We start from the raw sequence: 20,717 nt of genomic DNA on the forward strand, positions 1-20,717 counted from the left end.
CATAGTGAGACTCTGCATATAAACACACAGAAATGCTAAAATGACTACATTATTTTGAAGGAAAAAAATGATGCTGGACAGCATCATAAAACTATATATAAATATAAAGCTATTAAATGTCAATATACACACACATATAGAATTCTTTACTCTCATAATGATGGAGCATAAAACCTTTAAAGTTATTCTATATAAAGAGAAACTAAAAATAAATCTGCATAAATCTGTCGATACCCAATAAAAAATAATACAGTTTTTAACATCAATAAAAAAACTGGAAAATATAATAGTTTTTGTATTAAATTGAAGTTGTTATGAAATTAAAATATATTGTTTTAACTTTAAGATGTTTTATGTAATCTCCACTTTTCAAGATAATTACATTGTACTGTAATACCTAACCTTGTTTTTAGACTCTCCCTTAATCACCTAGCCTTGTTTCCACGTGAATAGGCTGTCCCTTAGCTGAGAAAGCCAGACCAACTCCATTTGGCTCCTTCATTTACAAGGCTTCAAGGACTCCCTACCCACCCCCGTCCTCAAGGAGTTAACTTGTGTAAGCAGACTCTCAACATATCAGAGTCCAATTAACTGATAAGGTACTGAAGCAAGCCACGTACTAAGTTCCCAGGATTTTGCTCAAGAGATAACACCATAAAGCCTTGAGTTTGTGTCCGGCAGAATCCCCATATATAACATCTTATCAAATATTTAGAGCCCCTGCACCTGGAAACTGTTTGTTGCTCTGTAACCATTTGTCTTTTTAACTTCTTTACATGTTTTTACTTATGTAGAATTGCTGCAACTGAGCTCCCCCTCCCCTTCCTAACCCGAAGTATAAAACAAAATCAAGCCCCTTCCTCAGGGCCAAGAGAATTTTGAGCAGTTGGCCGTCTCTTGGTCGCCGGCTAACAAAGGACTCTTAAATTTGTCTCAAAGTGTGGCATTTCTCTCACTCACATACAACAGTATTTCCAGAAAGTATGTGAAATAAAATTTGAAAATAGTCAAAGCATGTCACAATAAACTTAAACAAAAATTAGCAGGGCATGCTGGCTCACACCTGTAATCCCAGCACTTTGGGAGGCCGAGGCGGGTGAATCACCTGAGGTCAGTAGTTCGAGGCCATCCTGGCCAACATGGTGAAACCCCTTCTCTACTAAAAGTACAAAAATTAATCGGGTGTGGTGGCAGATGCCTGTAATTCCAGCTACTCAGGAGGATGGGGCAGGAAAATCACTTGAATCCGGGCGGCAGAGGTTGCAGTGAGCCAAGATCGCACCATTGCACTCCAGCCTGGGCAACAAGAGCAAGTCTTTGTCTCAAAAAATAAATAAATAAGTAAAACAAACAAAAATAAGCACTAAAATGAACAATGAAAAAGAAAACATATCTACAAGGAACACATAAAACAACAATAAACTGGTAATACTAACTTCATTTCTTTAAGCAATCATTTAAAAAATACATTAATTAAACTAATTAATAAAAAAAGGTGCCAGGCACAGTGGCTCATGCCTGTAATCCCAGCAGTCTGGGAGGCCAACACGAGTGGATCACATGAAGTCAGAAGTTCAAGACCAGCCTGACCAACATGGAGAAACCCCATCTCTACTAAAAACACAAAATTAGCCAGGCATGGTGACACATGCCTGTAATCCCAGCTACTAGGGCAGCTGAGGCAGGAGAATCACTTGAATCCAGGAGGCGGAGGTTGTGGTGAGACGAGATCGCACCACCCGCCATCACACTCCAGCCTGAGCAAGGACAGCAAAACTCTGTCTCAAAAAAAAAAAAAAAAAAGAGGAATCCCAGGACTCTGAGACGCTAAGGTGGGCTGATCAGTTGATCTCAAGAGTTTGAGGACAAATCTGGGGCATCATGGTGAATGGGAAGCAGGACTAGATTGCAGCTCCAACTCGGGCAAACAAAGTATTGTGTGGAGGCTTGCATCATAAATTTTAGCTTCATAATAACTGCAGGAATAAATCAGGAAACCTGAAATGACCCACAGATCCTCTGAATGAAGCAGACTGCTCCTACAGGACTCAGGAGACACCCCAAATACTGTGAGTGCCCAAACTGCAGAAGTGGAAAAGGGAGATCCTCCACCTCTGAACATGCACCCCCACTGGGAAAACTGAAGGTCTAGTTTGTGGGAGAAGATGCCGACCTTACCTGGAGGTGAGTCAATTGAGAGCCAAGTGAAATATGGGGGTGGAAGAAGCAGCAGAAAAGGCCCTAGGAGCTCACTGGGTCCACAAGCAGGCCATTCCTTCCTGGCATCACAAGGATCTTTTTGGAGGGCAGCCACAGGCACAGGAAAAACATCACAGGGAGAAGAAAACCTCCAGCTGAACTTTGTGACAATTTGAACCAGCTGAGAAGCCTCTGGGCCAGAACTTGGCAAAGGGCCCAAATTCATCAGATCAATCCTGCAGACTCCACAGGTCACAGGCCGGGGAAGAACTAATGCCCTTTTCTTTCACAGCCAGGTGGGTGGCCTGGGGCAAGTTCTTAGCCCTGCTTGCTAACTGCCTGAAAACAGTCTTGGTGCTGTTAGGTGGGGCACAGTAGGAGTGAGACCAGCCCTTTGGACTGTGTAAAAGTTGGGTGAGGCATGTGACTGCCAGCTTTTCCCCACTTCCCTGACAACTTGCATGACTTGCCAGAGGCAGCCATTATCCTCCTAGGTACATAAATCCATTGACCTGGGAACTTCACCCCCATCCTCAAAAGCAGCCAAAGCAGGACCCACTCAAGGAGAGTCTGAGTTCAGACACACCTAGCCCTGCCCCTACCCAATGGTCCTTCCCTACCCACCCTCGGATCTGAACACAAAGGGCATACTCTAAGAAGTTGTAAGGCCCCACCCACTGGGTTGTTCTCCGTACTACCACAGCGGATGCTCTCTGGAAAGCACCACTTCCCAGAAGGAGGTCAACCAGCACAGTAAGAAAGCATTAAATCACCAATGCTAAGAACACTAGAAGAGTCCATTTCACCCCCCTGCCACCTCCACTGAAACAGGTGCTGGTATCCACAGCTGAGAAACCCACAAACAGTTCACAACACAGAACTTCGGGCAGACAACCCTTAGTTCCGGCCCAAAGCCTGGTACACTTGCTGGGTGGCTAGACCCAGAAGAGAGATAACAATCAATACAGCTCGCTCTCACGAAGCCACATCCATAGGAAAAGGGGAGAATACTAAATCAAGGGAACAAAAGAATCTGAAAAACAGCCTTCAGCCCTAGACCTTTCTTCTGACAGAGCCTACCCCAATGAAAAGGAACCAAAAAACTAACTCTGGTAATATGACAAAACAAGGCTCTTTAACATCTCCAAATTATCACACTAGCTAACCAGCAAGAAATCCAAACCAAGAAGGAATCCCTGTTTTACCTGAAAAAGAATTCAGGAGGTTAGTTATCAGGCTAATAAGAAAGGCATCAGAGAAAGGTAAAGCCCAGTGCAAGGAAATTCAAAGAACAACACACAAAACAAAGGGAGAAATATTCAAGAAAATAGATAACATAAAAAACAATCAAAACTTCAGGAAACACTGGACACACTTATAGAAATGCTAAATGCTCTGGAAAGTCTCAGCAATAGAATTGAATGAGTAGAAGAAAGAAATTCAGGCCAGGCGCGGTGGCTCAAGCCTGTAATCCCAGCACTTTGGGAGTTCAAGACGGGCGGATCACGAGGTCAGGAGATCGAGACCATCCTGGCTAACACCGTGAAACCCCGTCTCTACTAAAAATACAAAAAACTAGCCGGGCGAGGTGGCGGGCGCCTGTAGTCCCAGCTACTCCGGAGGCTGAGGCAGGAGAATGGCCTAAACCCGGGAGGCGGAGCTTGCAGTGAGCTGAGATCCGGCCACTGCACTCCAGCCCGGGCTACAGAGCAAGACTCCGTCTCAAAAAAAAAAAAAAAAAAAAAAAAAGAAATTCAGAGCTCAAAGACAAGGTCTTCAAATTAACCCAATCCAACAAAGACAAAGAAAAAAATAACAAGAAAATATGAACAAAGCCTTCAAGAAGTTTGGGATTATATTAAATGACCACATCTAAGAATAATTGGCATTTATGAGAAAGAAGAGAAATCTAAAAGTTTGGAAAACACATTTGGGTTGATGACCGAGAAAAGCTTCCTCAGCCTTACTAGAGACCTTGACATCCAAATACAAGATTCACAAAGAACACCGGAGAAATTTATCACAAAAAGATTATCACCTAGGCATACTGTCATCAGGTTATCTAAAATTAAGACAAGGAAAAACATCTTAAGAGTTGTGAGACAAAAGTACCAGGTAACCTATAAAGTAAAAACTATCAGATTAACAGCAGATTTCTCAGCAGAAATCCTATAAGCTAGAAGGGACTGGGGCCCTATCTATCTTCAGCCTCCTCAAACAAAACAATTATCAGCCAAGAATTTTGTATCCAGTGAAACTAAGCATCACATATGAAAGATAGTCTTTTTCAGACAAATAAATTCTGAGATAATTCATCATTACCAAGCCACTACTATAAGAACTGCTAAAAGAGCTTCAAATCTTGAAACAAATTTTGGAAGTACACCAAAACAGAACCTCTTTAAAGCATAAATCTCACAGGACCTATAGAACAAAAATACAATTTAAAAAGCAAAAACAGAAAAACAAAAACCAAGGTACACACACAACAAATGGCTCGATAAATGAAATGGTATCTCACATCTAAATACTAACATTGAATGTAAGTTGCCTAAATCCTCCACTTAAAAGATACAGAATGGATAAGAATTAACCAACCCTCTGATGTCTTCAAGAGACTAACTTAACACATGAGGACGCACATAAAATTAAAGGGGTGGAAAAAGACATTTTATGCAAATGGCCACCAAAAGTGAGCAGGAGTAGCTATTCTATCAGACAAAACAAACTTTAAAGCAACTGGAGTTAAAAAAGGCAAAGAGAGACATTATATAATAATAAAAGGCCTTGGCTGGTTCAATCCCAGCACCTTGGGAGGCTGAGGCGGGTGGATCACAAGGTCAGGAGTTCAAGACCAACCTGGTCAAAATGGAGAAATTCCATCTCTATTAAAAATACAAAAATTAGCCAGGCATGGTGGCAGGCACCTGTAATCCCAGCTACTTGGGAGGCTAAGGAGAAGAAATGCTTGAACCCGGGAGGGGGAGGTTGCAGTGAGCCAAGATTGCGCCACTGCACTCCAGCCTGGGCGACAGAGGGAGACTTTATCTTAAAATAAATAAATAATAGTAATAATAATAAAAGGCCTTGTCCAACAGAAAAACATCACAATCCTAAACATTCATGCACCTAACATTGGAGCTTCCAAACTTATAAAACAATTACTCATAGACCTAAAAAATGTGATAAACACAGTAAGAGTGGGGAACTTCTCCAAAAGCCCACTGACAGACCTAGACAGATCAAGACAGAAAATCAACAAAGAAACAAAGGACTTAAACTATACCTTGAAACAAATGGACTTAACAGATACATACAGAACATTCCATCCAAAAACTGCAGAATACACATCCTACTCAACAGCACGTGAAACTTTTTCCAAGACAGACCACATAGGCCACAAAACAAGCCTCAATAAGTAAAAGAAAATTGAAATTATATCAGACACTCTATCAGACCACAATGGAATAAAACTAGAAATCGGCCGGGCGCAGTGGCTCACACCTGTAATCCCAGCACTTTGGAAGGCCGAGGCAGGCAGATCACGAGGTCAGGAGATTGAGACCATCCTGGCTAACACAGTGAAATCCTGTCTCTACTAAAAAATACAAAAAAATTAGCCAGGCATGGTGGTGGGCACCTGTAGTCCCAGCTACTCGGGTGGCTGAGGCAGCAGAATGGTGCGAACTCAGGAGGTGGAGCTTGCAGTTAGCCAAAGTCATGCCACTGCACTCCAGCCTGGGTGACAGAGTGAGACTCCGTTTCAAAAAAAAATAACTAGAATCAACTCCAAAAAAACCTTCAAACCCATGCAAATACATGGAAACTAAATAACCTGCTTCTGAACGATCATTGGGTCAAAAATGAAACCAAGATGAAAATTTAAAAATTATTCTAACTGAATGACAATAATGACCCAACCTATGAAAACCTCTGGGATACAACAAAGGTAGTGAGTGCTAAGAGGAAAGTTCATAGCCCTAAACACCTACATCAAAAAGACTGAAAGAGCACAAACTGAGACTGTAAGGTCACACTTCAAGAAACTAGAGAAACAAGAACAAACCAAATCCAAATGCAACAAAAGAAAGGAAATAATCAAGATTAGAGCAAAACTAAGTGAAACTGAAACAAAAAAAATACAAAAGATAAATGAAACAAAAAGCTGTTTTTTTGAAAAGATAAATAGGCCGGTGCGGTGGCTCACGCCTGTACTCCCAGTACTTTGGGAGGTCCGGGTGGGCGGATCACAAGGTCAGAAGACTGAGACAATGCTGGCTAACAAGGTGAAACCTCATCTCTACTAAAAATACAAAAAATTAGCTGGGCATGGTAGCGGGCACCTGTCGTCCCAGCTACTCATGAGGCTGAGGCAGGAGAATGGCATGAACCTGGGAAGCAGAGCTTGCAGTGAGCTGAGATCACGCCACTGCACTCCAGCTTGGGCAACAGAGCAAGACTCCATCTCAAAAAAAAAAAAAAAAAAGAAAAAGAAAATAAGAGAGAAAATCCAAATAACCTCAATAAGAAACAAAATGGGAGATATTACAAACTGATACCACAGAAATACAAAAGATCTATGTATACATAGATCTATGTATACAAAATACAAGGCTACTATGAATACCTTTACACACATAAACTAGAAAACCTAGAAGAGATGAATAAATTCCTGGAAAAATAAAACCCTCCCACCCTGAACAAATCAAAAACAAGTAGCCAGACTTAAATAGTAATTTTAAAATTACCAACCAATAAAGTCCAAGACCAGACAGATTCACAGCAGAATTCTACCAGACATTCAAAGAAGAATTGGTACCAATCCTATTGACACTATTCCGCTAGACAGAGTAAGAGGGAACCCTCCCTAATTCATTCTATGAAGCCAACATCACGCTAATATCAAAACCAGAAAAGGACATGATAAAAAAGAAAACTACAGACTGATATCCCTGATGAACACAGATGCTAAAATCCTTAACAAAATACCAGCTAACTGAATCCAACAACATATCAAAAAGATAATCCGTCATGATCAAGTGATTTTCATACCAGGGATGCAGAGATGGTTTAATATATGCAAGTCAATAAGTGTGATACACTACATAAACAGAGTTAAAAGTCACATGATCATCTCAATAGATGCAGAACAAGCATTTGACAAAATCCGGCATCCTTTATGATTAAAACTCTCAGCAAAATTGGCATACAAGGGACATACCTCCATGTAATAAAAGTCATCTATGACAAACCCACAGCCAACATAATACTGAATGGAAAAAAGTTAAAAGCATTCCCTTTGAGAACTGGAACAAGACAAGGATGTCCACTCTCACAACTCTTCTTCAACACAGCACTGGAAGTCCTAGCCAGAGCGATTAGACAAGAGAAATAAAGGGCATGCAAATCAGTAAAGAGAAAGTCAAACTGTCACTGTTTGCTAGTGACATGATCATTTACCTTGAAAATCCCAAAGACTCCTCCAAAAACTTCCTAGAACTGATAAAAGAATTGAGCAGTTTCCAGGTACAAGATTAATGTACATAAATCAGTAGCTCTTCTATACACCAACAGTGACCTAATGAAGAATCAAATCAAGAACTCAACCCCTTTTACAATAGCTGCAAAAATAATAAAATACTTAGAAATACACCTAATCAATTACATGAAAGACCTCTACAAGGAAAACTACAAAACACTGCTGAAAAAATCATAGACAACACAAACAAATGGAAACACGTTTTATGCTTATGGATGCGTAGAATTAATCTTGCGAAAATGACCATACTGCGAAAAGCAATAAACAAATTCAATGCAATTCCCATCAAAATACTATCATTCTTCACAGAATTAGAAAAAAAATTCTAAAATTTATACGGAACGAAAAAAGAGCCCACATAGCCAAAGCAAGACTAAGCAAAAAGAATAAATCTGGAGGCATCATATTACCTGATTTCAAACTATACTGTAAGCCATAGTTACCAGAACAGCACGTTACTAGTATAAAAATCGGCACATAGACTAACGGAACAGAATAGCGAACGCAGAAATAAACCCAAGTACTTACAGCCAACTGATCTTTGAGAGAGCAAACAAAAACATAAAGTGGGAAAAAGAAACCCTTTTCAACAAAGGGTGCTGGGGAAAATTGGCTAGCTACATGTAGGAGAATAAAACTGGATCCTTACCTCTCATCTTATACAAAAATAAACTCAAGATAGATTAAGGACTTAAATCTAAGACCTGAAACTATAAAAATTCTGTAAGATAACATTGGAAAAACCCTTCTAAACACTGGTTTAGGCAAGGATTTCATGACCAAGAACCCAAAAGCAAATGCAATAAAAACAAAGATAAATAGCTGGAACTTAATTAAACAAAAGAGCTTTTTGCATAGCAAAAGGAACAGTCAGCAGAGTAAACAGACAACCCACAGAGTGGGAAAGGATCTTCACAATTTATACATCTGACAAAGGACTAATATCCAGAATCTACAATGAACTCAAATCAGCAAGAAAGAAACAAACAATCCCATCAAAAAGTGGGCTAAGGACATGAATAAACATTTCTCAAAAGAAGATATACAAATGGCCAACAAACATAAGAAAAAATGTTGGCTGGGCGCAGTGGCTCAAGCCTGTAATCCCAGCACTTTGGGAGGACGAGACGGGTGGATCACGAGGTCAGGAGATCGAGACCATCCTGGCTAACACGGTGAAACCCCATCTCTACTAAAAAAAAATACAAAAAACTAGCCGGGCGAGGTGGCGGGCGCCTGTAGTCCCAGCTACTCGGGAGGCTGAGGCAGGAGAATGGCGTAAACCCGGGAGGCGGAGCTTGCAGTGAGCTGAGATCCGGCCACTGCACTCCAGCCTGGGTGACAGAGCAAGACTCCGTCTCAAAAAAAAAAAAAAAAAAAAAAAAAAAAAGTTCTGCATCACTAATGATCAGGGAAATGCATATCAAAATCATAATGCAATACAACCTTACTTTTGCAAGAATGATCATAATCAAAAAACCATAAAACAGTAGATATTGGCATAGATGTGGTGATCAGGGAACACTTCTACACTGCTGGTGGGAATGTAAACTAGCACAACCACTATGGAAAACAGTATGGAGATTCCTTAAAGAACTAAAGGTAGAACTACCATTTGACCCAGTAACCCAACTATTGGGTACATACCCACAGGAAAAGAAGTTACTATCTGAAAAAGATACTTGCACACACACATTTATAGCAGCACAATTTGCAATTGCAAAATTGTGGAACCAACCAACCCAAATGCCCATCAATCAACAATGGGATACAGAAACTGTGGTATATATATAGGATAAAATACTACTCAGTCATAAGAAGGAATGCATCAATGGCATTTGCAGTGACCTAGATGAGACTGGAGACAATTATTCTAAATGAAGTAACTCAGGAATGGAAAATCAAACATCGTATGTTCTCACTGATACATAGGAGCTAAGCTATGAGGATGCAAAGGCATAAGAACAATACAATAAACTTTGGGGACTTGGGAGGGTCGGGTGGGGCGGGGGGTGAGAGATAAAAGGCTACAAATAGGGTGCAGTGAATACTGCTTAAGTGATGGGTGCACCAAAATCTAAAAAATTATCGCTAAAGAACTTATTCATGTAACCAAACACTAATAACCTATAGAAAAATAAAATTTTAAAAAAATAATAAGAATTTGAGACCAGTCTGGACAACATGGTAAAACACTGTCTCTACCAAAAATACAAAAAAACTAACTGGATGTGATGGTGCTTACTTGTAACCCAGCTACTGGAGAGGTTGAAGTAAGAGAATTTTCTAAGTTTAGAAAGTTGAGGATGCAGTAGGCCATTAATTATCACGCCACTGCAAACCACCCTGGTTGACAGAGTGAGGCCCCAAGAAAGAAAGAGAGAAAGAGAGAAAGAAAGAAGGAAGGAAGGAAAGGAAGAAGGGAGGAAGGGAAGGAGGGAGGGGAGGGGAGGGAAAGGGGGGAGAGAGGGGGGGAGAGAGAGAGAGAGAAAGAGAGAAAGAAAGAAAGAGAGAGAAAGAAATAAGTCACCTGAATGGCTTAAGTAAAAAAGCATAGATTTTAGCATTGAGTCAAATAGGCTGAAAGTAACAAAATGAAAAAAATCTTATTTCATGCCAATAGTAACCACAATTGGGTGAGATGGTCATCATTATATTACATATAATATGCTTTAAATCAAGTACTTGGCCAGGCATGGTGGCTCACGCCTGTAATCCCAGCACTTTGGGAGTACAAAGCAGGCAAATCACTTGAGGTCAGTAATTCGAGACCAGCCTGGACAAAACGATGAAATCCCATCTCTACCCAAAATACAAAAAGTAGCCCGGCATTGTAGCACACACCTGTAATCCCAGCTACTCAGGAGGCTGAGGCAAGAGAATTGCTTGAACTCAGGAGGCAGAGGTGGCAGTGAGTCGAGATCACACCACTGCACTCCAGCCTGGGCAACAGAGTGAGATTCTGTCTCATAAAAACAAAAACACAAACAAATCAAGTTGTAGCATTAATTAAAGACTGATATTATATAATGGTAAGTAAAATGGGTCAATTTACCAGGAATCTATAACTATCATATTTATCTATCTATATGTATGTGTATTAATAACATCAGGTCTCCAAAATATATAAAGCAAATATTGACAAAAGTGAAGAAAGAAATACATAGCAACATAATAATTGTAGATATCAAGACCCTATTTTTAATAATAGAAAATTAAGATAAAAGATCAATAAGAAAACAGAAAACTTAGATATTATAGACTGTACTGATTATTTTGCATATAGAAGAATAGCTGAGAGTGGATGATTTATAAAGAAACATGTTTATTTGGCTCACATTTTGGCAGACTGTACAAGAAGTGTGTGCCAGCATCTGCTTCTGGTGAGGGTCTCAGGAAGCTTACGATCATGGTGGAAGGCAAAGAGTAACTGGACATATCACATGGTAAGAGACAGAGCAAGTGTGAGGTGAAGGAAACGCGTTCTTTTAATGAAGCAGCTTTCATTTGAATTAACAGTGTAAACTTTCTGATTACCAAAAGGATGGCGTCAGGAATTTGCCCCCATGACCCAAACACCTCCTACCAGGTCCCACATCCAACATTAAGGATTACATTGCAACAAGAGGTCTGGAGAACATGGACATCCAAACCATAGCATAGACCAACTAGGCTTAACAGACTCATAAAAAAACTTCTCAGTCAAAAGCAAGAGAATATATAATATTTTTATTTGCACCTAGTGTATTCTGTTAAAACACATAATGGGTCTTACTAAATTTAACAATAACATCTAGGTGCAGTGACTCATGCTTATAATTCCAACACTTTGGGAGACCAAGGTGGGAGAATCACTTGGGACAAGAAGTTTGAGACCAGCCTAGGTAACACAGTGAGGCCCTATCCCTACAAATAATAATAAAAAAAACAGCTAGACATGATAGTGCATGTCTGTAGTTTCAGCTACATGGGGAGCTGAGGTGGAAGGATCACTTGAGTCCAAGAGGCTCAGGCTACAGTTAGCCAAAATTATGCCACTGCACTCCAGCCTGAGTGACAGTAAGATTCTGTCTCAAAACAACAATGATGAATAAATCTAAGAACACCAAAATCATACACTATGTGTTTTCTAACAAAAACTTAATAAGGGCCAGGCACGGTGGCTTACGCCTGTAATCCCAGCACTCTGGGAGGCTAAGGCGGGTGGATCATGAGGTCAGAGGATCAAGACTATCCTGGCTAACACGGTGAAATGCCGTCTCTACTAAAAATACAAAAAAATTAGCCGGGCATGGGGGTGGGCACCTGTAGTCCCAGCTACTCAGGGAGGCTGAGACAGGAGAATGGCATGAACCCAGGAGGCGGAGCTTGCAGCAAGCTGAGATCACGCCACTGCACTCCAGCCTGGGCCACAGAGCGAGACTCCGTCTCAAAAAAACAAAACAAACAAACAAAAAAACTTAATAAAACTAGGAATTAAAAGCAAAGGAAAAATTGGCAAATCCAAAAATATATGAAAATGAAACACACAGGCTGGGTGTAGTGGCTCAAATGTGTAAACTTAGAACTTCAGGAGGCCAAGGCAGAAGGACTGCTTGTGCCTAGGAGTTTGAAAGTAGCCTGGGCAATGAAGTGAGACCCTGTCTTGATTATGTCTATAACTAACTAAACAACCATGAAAAAAAAGCATTATACTTCCTGATTGAAAAACATATTAAAAGCTACAACAGTAAAAACAATGTGGCGCACGGACACAATGACATATAAAGAGATAAAAAACAGAATAGACGGCCAGGCACAGTGGCTCACGACTATAACCCCAGCACTTTGGGAGGCTGAGGCGGGTGGATCACGAGGTCAGGAGATCCAGACCATCCTGGCTAACATGGTGAAACCCCGTCTCTACGAAAAATACAAAAAAATTAGCCGGGCGTGGTGGCGGGCACCTGTAGTCCCACTTATTTGGGAGGCTGAGGCAGTAGAATGGCGTGAACCCGGGAGGCGGAGCTTGCAGTGAGCTGAGATAGCGCCACTGCACTCCAGACTGGGCGACAGAGTGAGACTCCAAAAAAAAAAAAAAACAAAACAAAAACAGAATAGAGAGCCCAGAAAAGAACCCTTTTGTGTATGATCAAATGATCTTTCACTAAGTCACAACTAACGCATAATAGAGAAAAGATAATCTTTTCAAAAACGAACGTTGAAATCAGGTTATCTACGCTGATAAAGCTGAATCCTTTCCTTGAACTATATACAAAGAATATTTGAAATAAAATATTTAGAAATTTAAAAAATAACTATCTCTTAGAAAAAATATAGGGAAAAACTTGACATTCATATTGGCACCATTTTCTTAGATACGACATTAAATGCATGAGCAACAAAGAGAAGAACAGAATAACTGAACTACACTATACTTCAAAATTTCTGCAAATCAAAGAAAACATTCAAGAGTAGTGATGTCTCTTAGGAAATGGGTGAAAATATCTGCAAATCACATGTGATAGGAGTTAATATTCAGAATATATAAACAACTATTAAAACTGAATTATAAAGTTGAATAATGACTTAGAATTGGACAAATAATTGAACTAAATTTTCATCAAAATGATACAAATGCAAAAAAGCATTTGAAAGGATACACAAAAATACTAATTTGTAGACAAATGCATGAAAGTCACGATGAAAAACAGAATCCTCTCTCACATCCATTATAATAGCCACTAAAAGTTTTCTAGAAAACACCCAGTTGATGATGCAATGAAAATAAAATTCATGTTAATTGTTGGTGCAAAACAAGGATGCAACCATTATTGACAAATGTTATAAATGTTCCTCAAATAATTAAAAATTGAATTATTATTAAACACAGCAGCGGCCGGGCGCGGTGGCTCAAGCCTGTAATCCCAGCACTTTGGGAGGCCGAGACGGGCGGATCACGAGGTCAGGAGATCGAGAACATCCCGGCTAACACGGTGAAACCCCGTCTCTACTAAAAATACAAAAAACTAGCCGGGCGAGGTGGCGGGCGCCTGTAATCCCAGCTACTCGGGAGGCTGAGGCAGGAGAATGGCGTAAACCAGGCGGGCGGAGCTTGCAGTGAGCTGAGATCCGGCCACTGCACTCCAGCCTGGGCGACAGAGCGAGACTCTGTCTCCAAAAAAATAAATAAATAAAAAATAAACACAGCAATCCCACTTATGGATCTACATCCAAACTATGCAACGCAGGACCTGGAAGACATATTTGAACATTTATGCTTCTTGTACCAGCATTCATAAAAGCCAAAACATGGCCAGGCACGGTGGCTCACACCTGTAATTCCAGCACTTTGGGAGGTCGAGGCGGGCAGATCGCCTGAGGTCAGGAGTTTGAGACCAGCTTTGCCAACATGGTGAAACCTCGTCTCTACTAAATACACAAAATTTAGCCAGGTGTGGTGGCAGGTGCCTGTAATCCCAGTTTACTCAGGAGGCTGAGGCACGAGAATCGCTTGAACCTGGGAGGCGGAGACTGCAGTGAGCCGATATCTGATCCTGCCATTGCACTCCAGCCTGGGCGGCAGAGCAAGACTCCATCGCAAAAAAAAAAAAAAAGGCCGGTCGAGCACAGTGGCTCATCCTGTAATCCCAGCACTTTGGGAGGCCGAGGGGGGAGGTGGGCGGATCACGAGGTCAGGAGATTGAGACCATCCTGGCTAACACGGTGAAACCCCGTCTCTACTAAAAAAAATACAAAAAACTAGCCGGGGGTGGTGGCGGCTGCCTGCAGTCCCAGCTACTTGGGAGGCTGAGGCAGGAGAATGGCGTGAACCCGGGAGGTGGAGCTTGCAGTGAGCCGAGATGGCGCCACTGCACTCCAGCCTGAGCAACAGAGCGAGACTCGGTCTCAAAAAAAAAAAAAAAGCCAAAACGCTGAAGCAATCCGGGTGTGGAATATTACTCAGCCTTAAAAAAAAAAATTGGGAGGCTGAGGGAGGAGAACTGCTTGAACCTGGGAGGCAGAGGTAAGACAAGATGGCACCATCGCACTCCAGCATGGGCAACAGGAGCAAAACTTCGTCTCAAAAAAAACAAAGAAAATCTTGTCCCATTTTAATATAAATGTTGAGAGAATTATCTCACCTAAAATGAGCCAGTAACAAAATGATGGATACTGTATGATTCTACTTCTATGAGATATCTTAAGTAGTCACACTCATAAAAACAGAAAGTGGAAGGGTGTCTGTCAAGGGCTGAAGAGAGAGTAAAATGGGCAGTTGTTACGTAATGTGTACTGAGTTTTAGTTTTACAAGATGTAAAACTTTTAGAAGTATTTTGCCTAACAGTGTGAATACACTTAACAGGCTTGAAATGTACAACTTTTATTCTGAGAGGATCTCACTCTGTCACCCAAGTTGGAGTGCAGTGGCACAATTATGGCTCACTGTAGCCTCAACCAGGTTCAAGCAAATCCTCCACCATCAATCTCCCAAGTAGCTGAAACCCCAAGTGCACACCACCATGCCTGTCTTTAAAAAACGTTTTTTTTTTTGTAGAGACTGGGTCTTCACATGTTGCCCAAGCTGGTCTCCAAATTTTGGGCTTAAGTGATCCTCCTGTCTTGGCCTCTCAAAATCCCTGGATTACAGATGTAAGCCACCACCATGCCTGGCCCTGAAATGTACACTTCAATGAATTTAAGATGGTAAATTTTATGTTATATTTTCACAATTTTTTAAAAGAAAAACTGAAAAAATACAGAATTATGTATCTTTTCAAAAATTATCTTCAAATCACAAAAGTGTTTCTCTCATGCAAAAGAAATACATATTCATCATTAAACACATGATGAAAAGAAGGCGATTTCCATGACTACTCACTTAGAGATGATAGGACAACCACTGAAAATCAGCTAAGAAAGAATATATACAAAATAAGCCATAACCAAAATTGAGGTCATATTTGTAGATAAAAGCACACACATATATAAACTGATTGTGATAGACATATGGCTGATTTATCTTTTTTTTTTTTGGAGATGGAGTCTCACTCGGTCACACAGGCTGGAGTACAGTGGCGTGATCTCAGCTCACTGTAACCTCCGCCTCCTAGATTCAAGAGATTCCCCTGCCTCAGCCTCCCAAGTAGCTGGGACTACAGGCACCCGCCACCATGCCAGGCTAATTTTTGTATTTTTAGTAGAATGGGGTTTCACCATATTGGCCATGCTGGTCTCAAACTCCTGACCTTCAATCCGCCCACTTTAGGCTCCCAAAGTGCTGGGATTACAGGACTGAGCCACTGCACCCAGCTGATTTATCTTTTAATTAAACCTCATTTTGACTTAAAGTTTATAAACAGAATTGCAAAATGTCTAAATATATAAGTAAAACAAAAAATCACAATAAACTGATATTTAAAAACCTACACTAAATAAAACACTAATATGGAACTACAAAACAATAACTAGAGAAATGTTTACTCACAAAATCCGGTTTGCAATATTTATGTACCATTAAAAAAGAATTTGTCTAGATAATTACAATATTTGACTGTGTGTACTCATGGAAAGCAGGTATTTCAAATCATTGGCATGTGCTGTGTTGCAATAAAATTTCAGAAAAAAACAGTACAATTATAAATAAAAGATTATAACAATAAATTTATAATAAAAATTTAAAAGAAATTAATAAGTTTTTTGTTTTAAATATATGCTATTCTTACACAAAATAAAACTGCTGTAATTCAACCTTCAGAGCAAAACAATAGCCTTGCATTGCTAAATTTAAAAATTATATATTTTGCAGAATATGGTTAGCACTTCTTATATATAAAACAAATGCGGCCGGGCGCGGTGGCTCACGCCTGTAATCCCAGCACTTCGGGAGGCCGAGGCGGGTGGATCACGAGGTCAGGAGATCGAGCACATCCTGGCTAACACAGTGAAACCCTGTCTCTACTAAAAATACAAAAAAAAATTAGCTGGGCGTGGTGGCGGGCGCCTGTAGTCCCAGCTACTTGGGAGGCTGAGGCAGGAGAATGGCATGAACCCGGGAGGCAGAGCTTGCAGTGAGCCAAGATTGCACCACTGCACTCCAGCCTGGTAGACACAGCGAGACTCCCTCTCAAAATAAAATAAAATAAAATAAAAAACTTAGAAATTAGTTATGTTGTTATTTAGATATATGCTTAAGAAAGTGGATGAAAATACTATAATTCCTGTTTGCCTGCAGCAAACTTAAATTTATAAGTAACATCAGCCATATCATGTAAATTCTAGCATATTGTCCTAAATGTCTGAACCTAAAGTACAGAAAAATTTGAAATAGAAAATAGAAAGTAATATATATAGAGAGTGACATCAGTAAGATGGATAAATAAAAGGTTCCCTATTTGCTTATCATCCCACAACAAGAAAATTTATCAGCCATCCCTGACAAAAATGCGTTTATGTGAGCCATGGCTCACACCCGTAATGGAAGCTACATGGTACATTTAGGTTGGGGAACTGCTTCAGGCCAGGATTTCAAGACCAGCCTGGGTTATGAAGCCAAAACCCATCTCAAAAATAAGTGCCTTTAAGAGAGCTTTGAGATCCAGAGAAGGTGTTGTGAAACTCTGCTACAGTCTAAGATTAAGGAGCGTTCTTTTCAGAAGGCAAGCCCTCATTCAGGTGGAAAAATACAGGACCCCTGTTCTAAGCTACAGACCAGGAAATGGCCCACCAAATTTAGTCCCACTGAGAATTCTGAACTTACTCTCTAATCATCCCAAACTCCTCCCAGCCACAGACTGGGAGAGACCTGCCCTCCAGAAGCCTGTAGGAAGACACCCATTTATAGCCACGCAGGCAGGCCCGCAGACCTTGTCCTTTACTGTGGTTTCTGAAGCAGTTTAATGACTCAGTTCCAGCTCCCTGAGCTATAGTTCATGGCCTATTCTGCCTATATAGGAACCCACAGTGATCTGAAAAAAACCTCTTTGATACTCAGTGAAAGCCATACTCATCCACATTCTGATATAAGGCCCACCATATATAGACCAAATTACGAAAACGTGCCCTACTGTCTGCCCTACAGAGCAACATCCAGAAAAATATTTAGTCTGTTCCAAAATATAATGGAAATTACAATTACCCAAGCCCCTGTTAAGCCAACTAAAGGTGAGCCCTAGTGCAGACCCAGCAGCCTTGTGACCAAGCTACACCGCTCTCTACTACAAACCCAGAGGGCATCTCATCACCCTGAGAACCCAACAAAAAAAAAAATCTTTACCTCCTGAAACCAGTTTATAAAAACTTAAAGAGGTGTTTGCTCCTTTAAATTCAGACACCAATGCAAAACTATATTGTACCCACTGTAAATACTTTTAACATAGAACTGCAAGTATGTGGCAGAAGAATTAATCAGAAAGTTTTAAAACTCATTGAAATTGAAGACAAATGAGTAAAAACTTGCTGCTTATAGATCACATGCTCTTGTATATAAAAAATTATAAACTATACTAAAACCTGTTTAAATTAATAAATACACTAGGTAATTTGGCAAAATATAAAATTAACATACAAGTTTAAGTTTAAGTTCCATACACTTAAGCAAACTGATTAAGAAAATAATCTTATTTATAGTAGCATTAAAATCATTTCTGAGAACAAAGTTATACAAGGAGGTAAAAAAATCTTTACAATAAAAATATATTAATGAAATACATTAGAGAAGAGGCAAATAATTACATTTTTTTGAGACAGAGTCTCTGTCACACAGGCTGGAGTGCAGTGGTGGAATCTCAGCTCACTGCAGCCTCCACCTCCTGGGTTAAAGCAATTCTCCTGCCTCAGCCTTTTGGGTAGCTGGGATTACAGGCACCTGCCATCAGGCCAGGCTAGTAGAGATGGGATTTCACCCTGATGGCCAGGCTGATCTCAAACTCGTGACCTCAATGATCTCCCTGCCTTGGCTTCCCAAAGTGCTGGGATTACAGGCCTCCCAAAGTGCTGGGATTACAGTTGAGCCACTGTGCCTGGTCAACACAAATACATTTTAAAATACTTTATGTCTATGGATTGAAAGCATAAATACTGTTAAAGTGCCATATTATCCAAAATAATCTATGGATTCAATGAACTCCCTATCGAAACTCCAGTGGCATTTTTTTACAGCAATGAAAAATAAAATCCTAAAATTTATATGAAACTACAATAAACTTTGAATAGTCAAAGCAATCTTGAGGAAAAAGAACAAAGAAGGACATTATACTTTATAATTTCAAACTATATTTCAAGACTATCAAAAAAAGACTAAATAAAAACAAGACAAAGTGTGCAGAAAAATGAATCAAAAAATTGGAAAAGAAACCACTAATCACACATATTTCAGACATGATGTAAAAAGAGAACTTAAAAAATAACAGAGTTTCTCAAAATTTTGCAGATATTTGTGTGTCCCTAAAACAATGGAACATCAGTCAGATTGTGCAGTCTCTTATAAGCCACAAAGAGGATTCTGGCTCACAGTAAACTTGAAGGAAGATCACTGATGGGGAAGTAGAATTTTTAGAGAATTTAAGAGCATAAGAAAGAAGATGCCCCTATGTGAGAACAAGAGAAAAGAAACTGAGCTTCCCAGAAACTACTTTCTCTGGAACATAGCTTCCCAAATTCCATGTCAAGAACTGACTTTCTCTTTGACCTTTGGACCTCTCATCTGTGTCATCTGTTGTATTCGCTATCATTTTCACCTACCTGGGGGTTTGGCTACCATCTCCTGTCTCTTCCTATTCCACGGCTCTTTTCCTTGCTCCAAACAGGTTATCAGGTGAGGCTTAGAGACAGCAATACCTGTTTTATTAAAAATAAATAACATGAATCTTGCTCATCTCCTCCAATTACTGACCTACTAATGTGCTCAGTAAAGAGAATGTCATAGCATATTCTAGTAAATTAATCCCAAATTACTAATTTATAAGACATTTCTAAATAGTGAGAAAATACTTAAAATTTGTAGGTCTTTAATTTCACTACCCAGTACTACTGAATCAAAAATTGGTGGTGGCAATTAAATTTTAAGGTGTGGGCAACAACATTTTATGCCATCACATTTCTGTAATTACCACTAATCTAAAGTGAAGGATACAGATCAGCTCAGGAATGTGTAAAGTTCAGGTCAAGATGAAACATAATAAAGAAATTTTCTTTCTACATGGACAAATCTCAAAGGTTTTCTTGAAAACAGGGATCTGAAACTCATTTATGCAAAGCACAAATTACCACAAGTTATACAAAAACAGAGAAATAAAACTTTTAAGGCATATTAGGAATTGTGTGTTGAAGTTATCCTCACCCAGGAAGACCAGGTTTCGGTAGTTCTCAAACATCACTTTCCTGTATAAATTCCGTTGTGCAGTGTCCAGGCATTGCCACTCCTCTAGAGAGAATTCTATGGCCACATCCCTAAATGTCAATGGTCCCTGAAAAACACACACACACACACATATATATTTACTAAATAACCATGGGCAGAATTTTTATTTTGGCTCAAGGCAAAGTAAGACAATATAGAAAACGGATTCTGACTTAAAGGAGTGACTAAAATTATACAATAAAATAAATTTAAATGCAGAAATATTATCTAATGTATTCTTTAACTCAGATAACAGAACAGCACAAGATCCACAACATCAGTGTATATATACTTTTTTGAATGAAAAAGTATGAAAAGACATGAATACAAACGTGTAAATTTTTGAATGCTATATTTACATCATACACAACGAGTTGTATATATTTTTTCAGATGGAAAAGACACGTTGAGTTAGAAGGTACATCTCAAATTTTAATGTGTACAATAAACTGAAGATCTTATTATGCCGATTTTTTTTAAGGATCTAGAATAAAGTTTGAATTTCTGAATTTCCAACAAGCTCACCAGTAATGCCAATGTTTTTGGCCCAAGAAGAATATTTTGTCAAACATCCACTAAGTACAAGAGTCTGTGTTAGC

At 39.7% G+C, this 20,717-nt stretch overlaps 1 protein-coding gene across 1 annotated transcript in view; it reads right to left on the reverse strand.

Annotated features, from left to right (window-relative positions):
• Window positions 1-20,717, reverse strand: part of LOC126950211 (zinc finger protein 680) — a 473,756-nt gene that overhangs the window by 13,554 nt on the left and 439,485 nt on the right. The window contains exons 3-4 of the mRNA XM_050783494.1: window positions 20,059-20,185; window positions 19,461-19,556 (exon numbers count right to left, since the gene is read on the reverse strand). Of these exons, the coding sequence (XP_050639451.1) occupies window positions 19,461-19,556; window positions 20,059-20,185 (223 nt within the window). The remainder of the gene's footprint in view (window positions 1-19,460; window positions 19,557-20,058; window positions 20,186-20,717) is intronic.

Source organism: Macaca thibetana, chromosome 3 (assembly GCF_024542745.1).
Source record: "Macaca thibetana thibetana isolate TM-01 chromosome 3, ASM2454274v1, whole genome shotgun sequence".
Lineage (NCBI taxonomy): Eukaryota > Metazoa > Chordata > Mammalia > Primates > Cercopithecidae > Macaca > Macaca thibetana.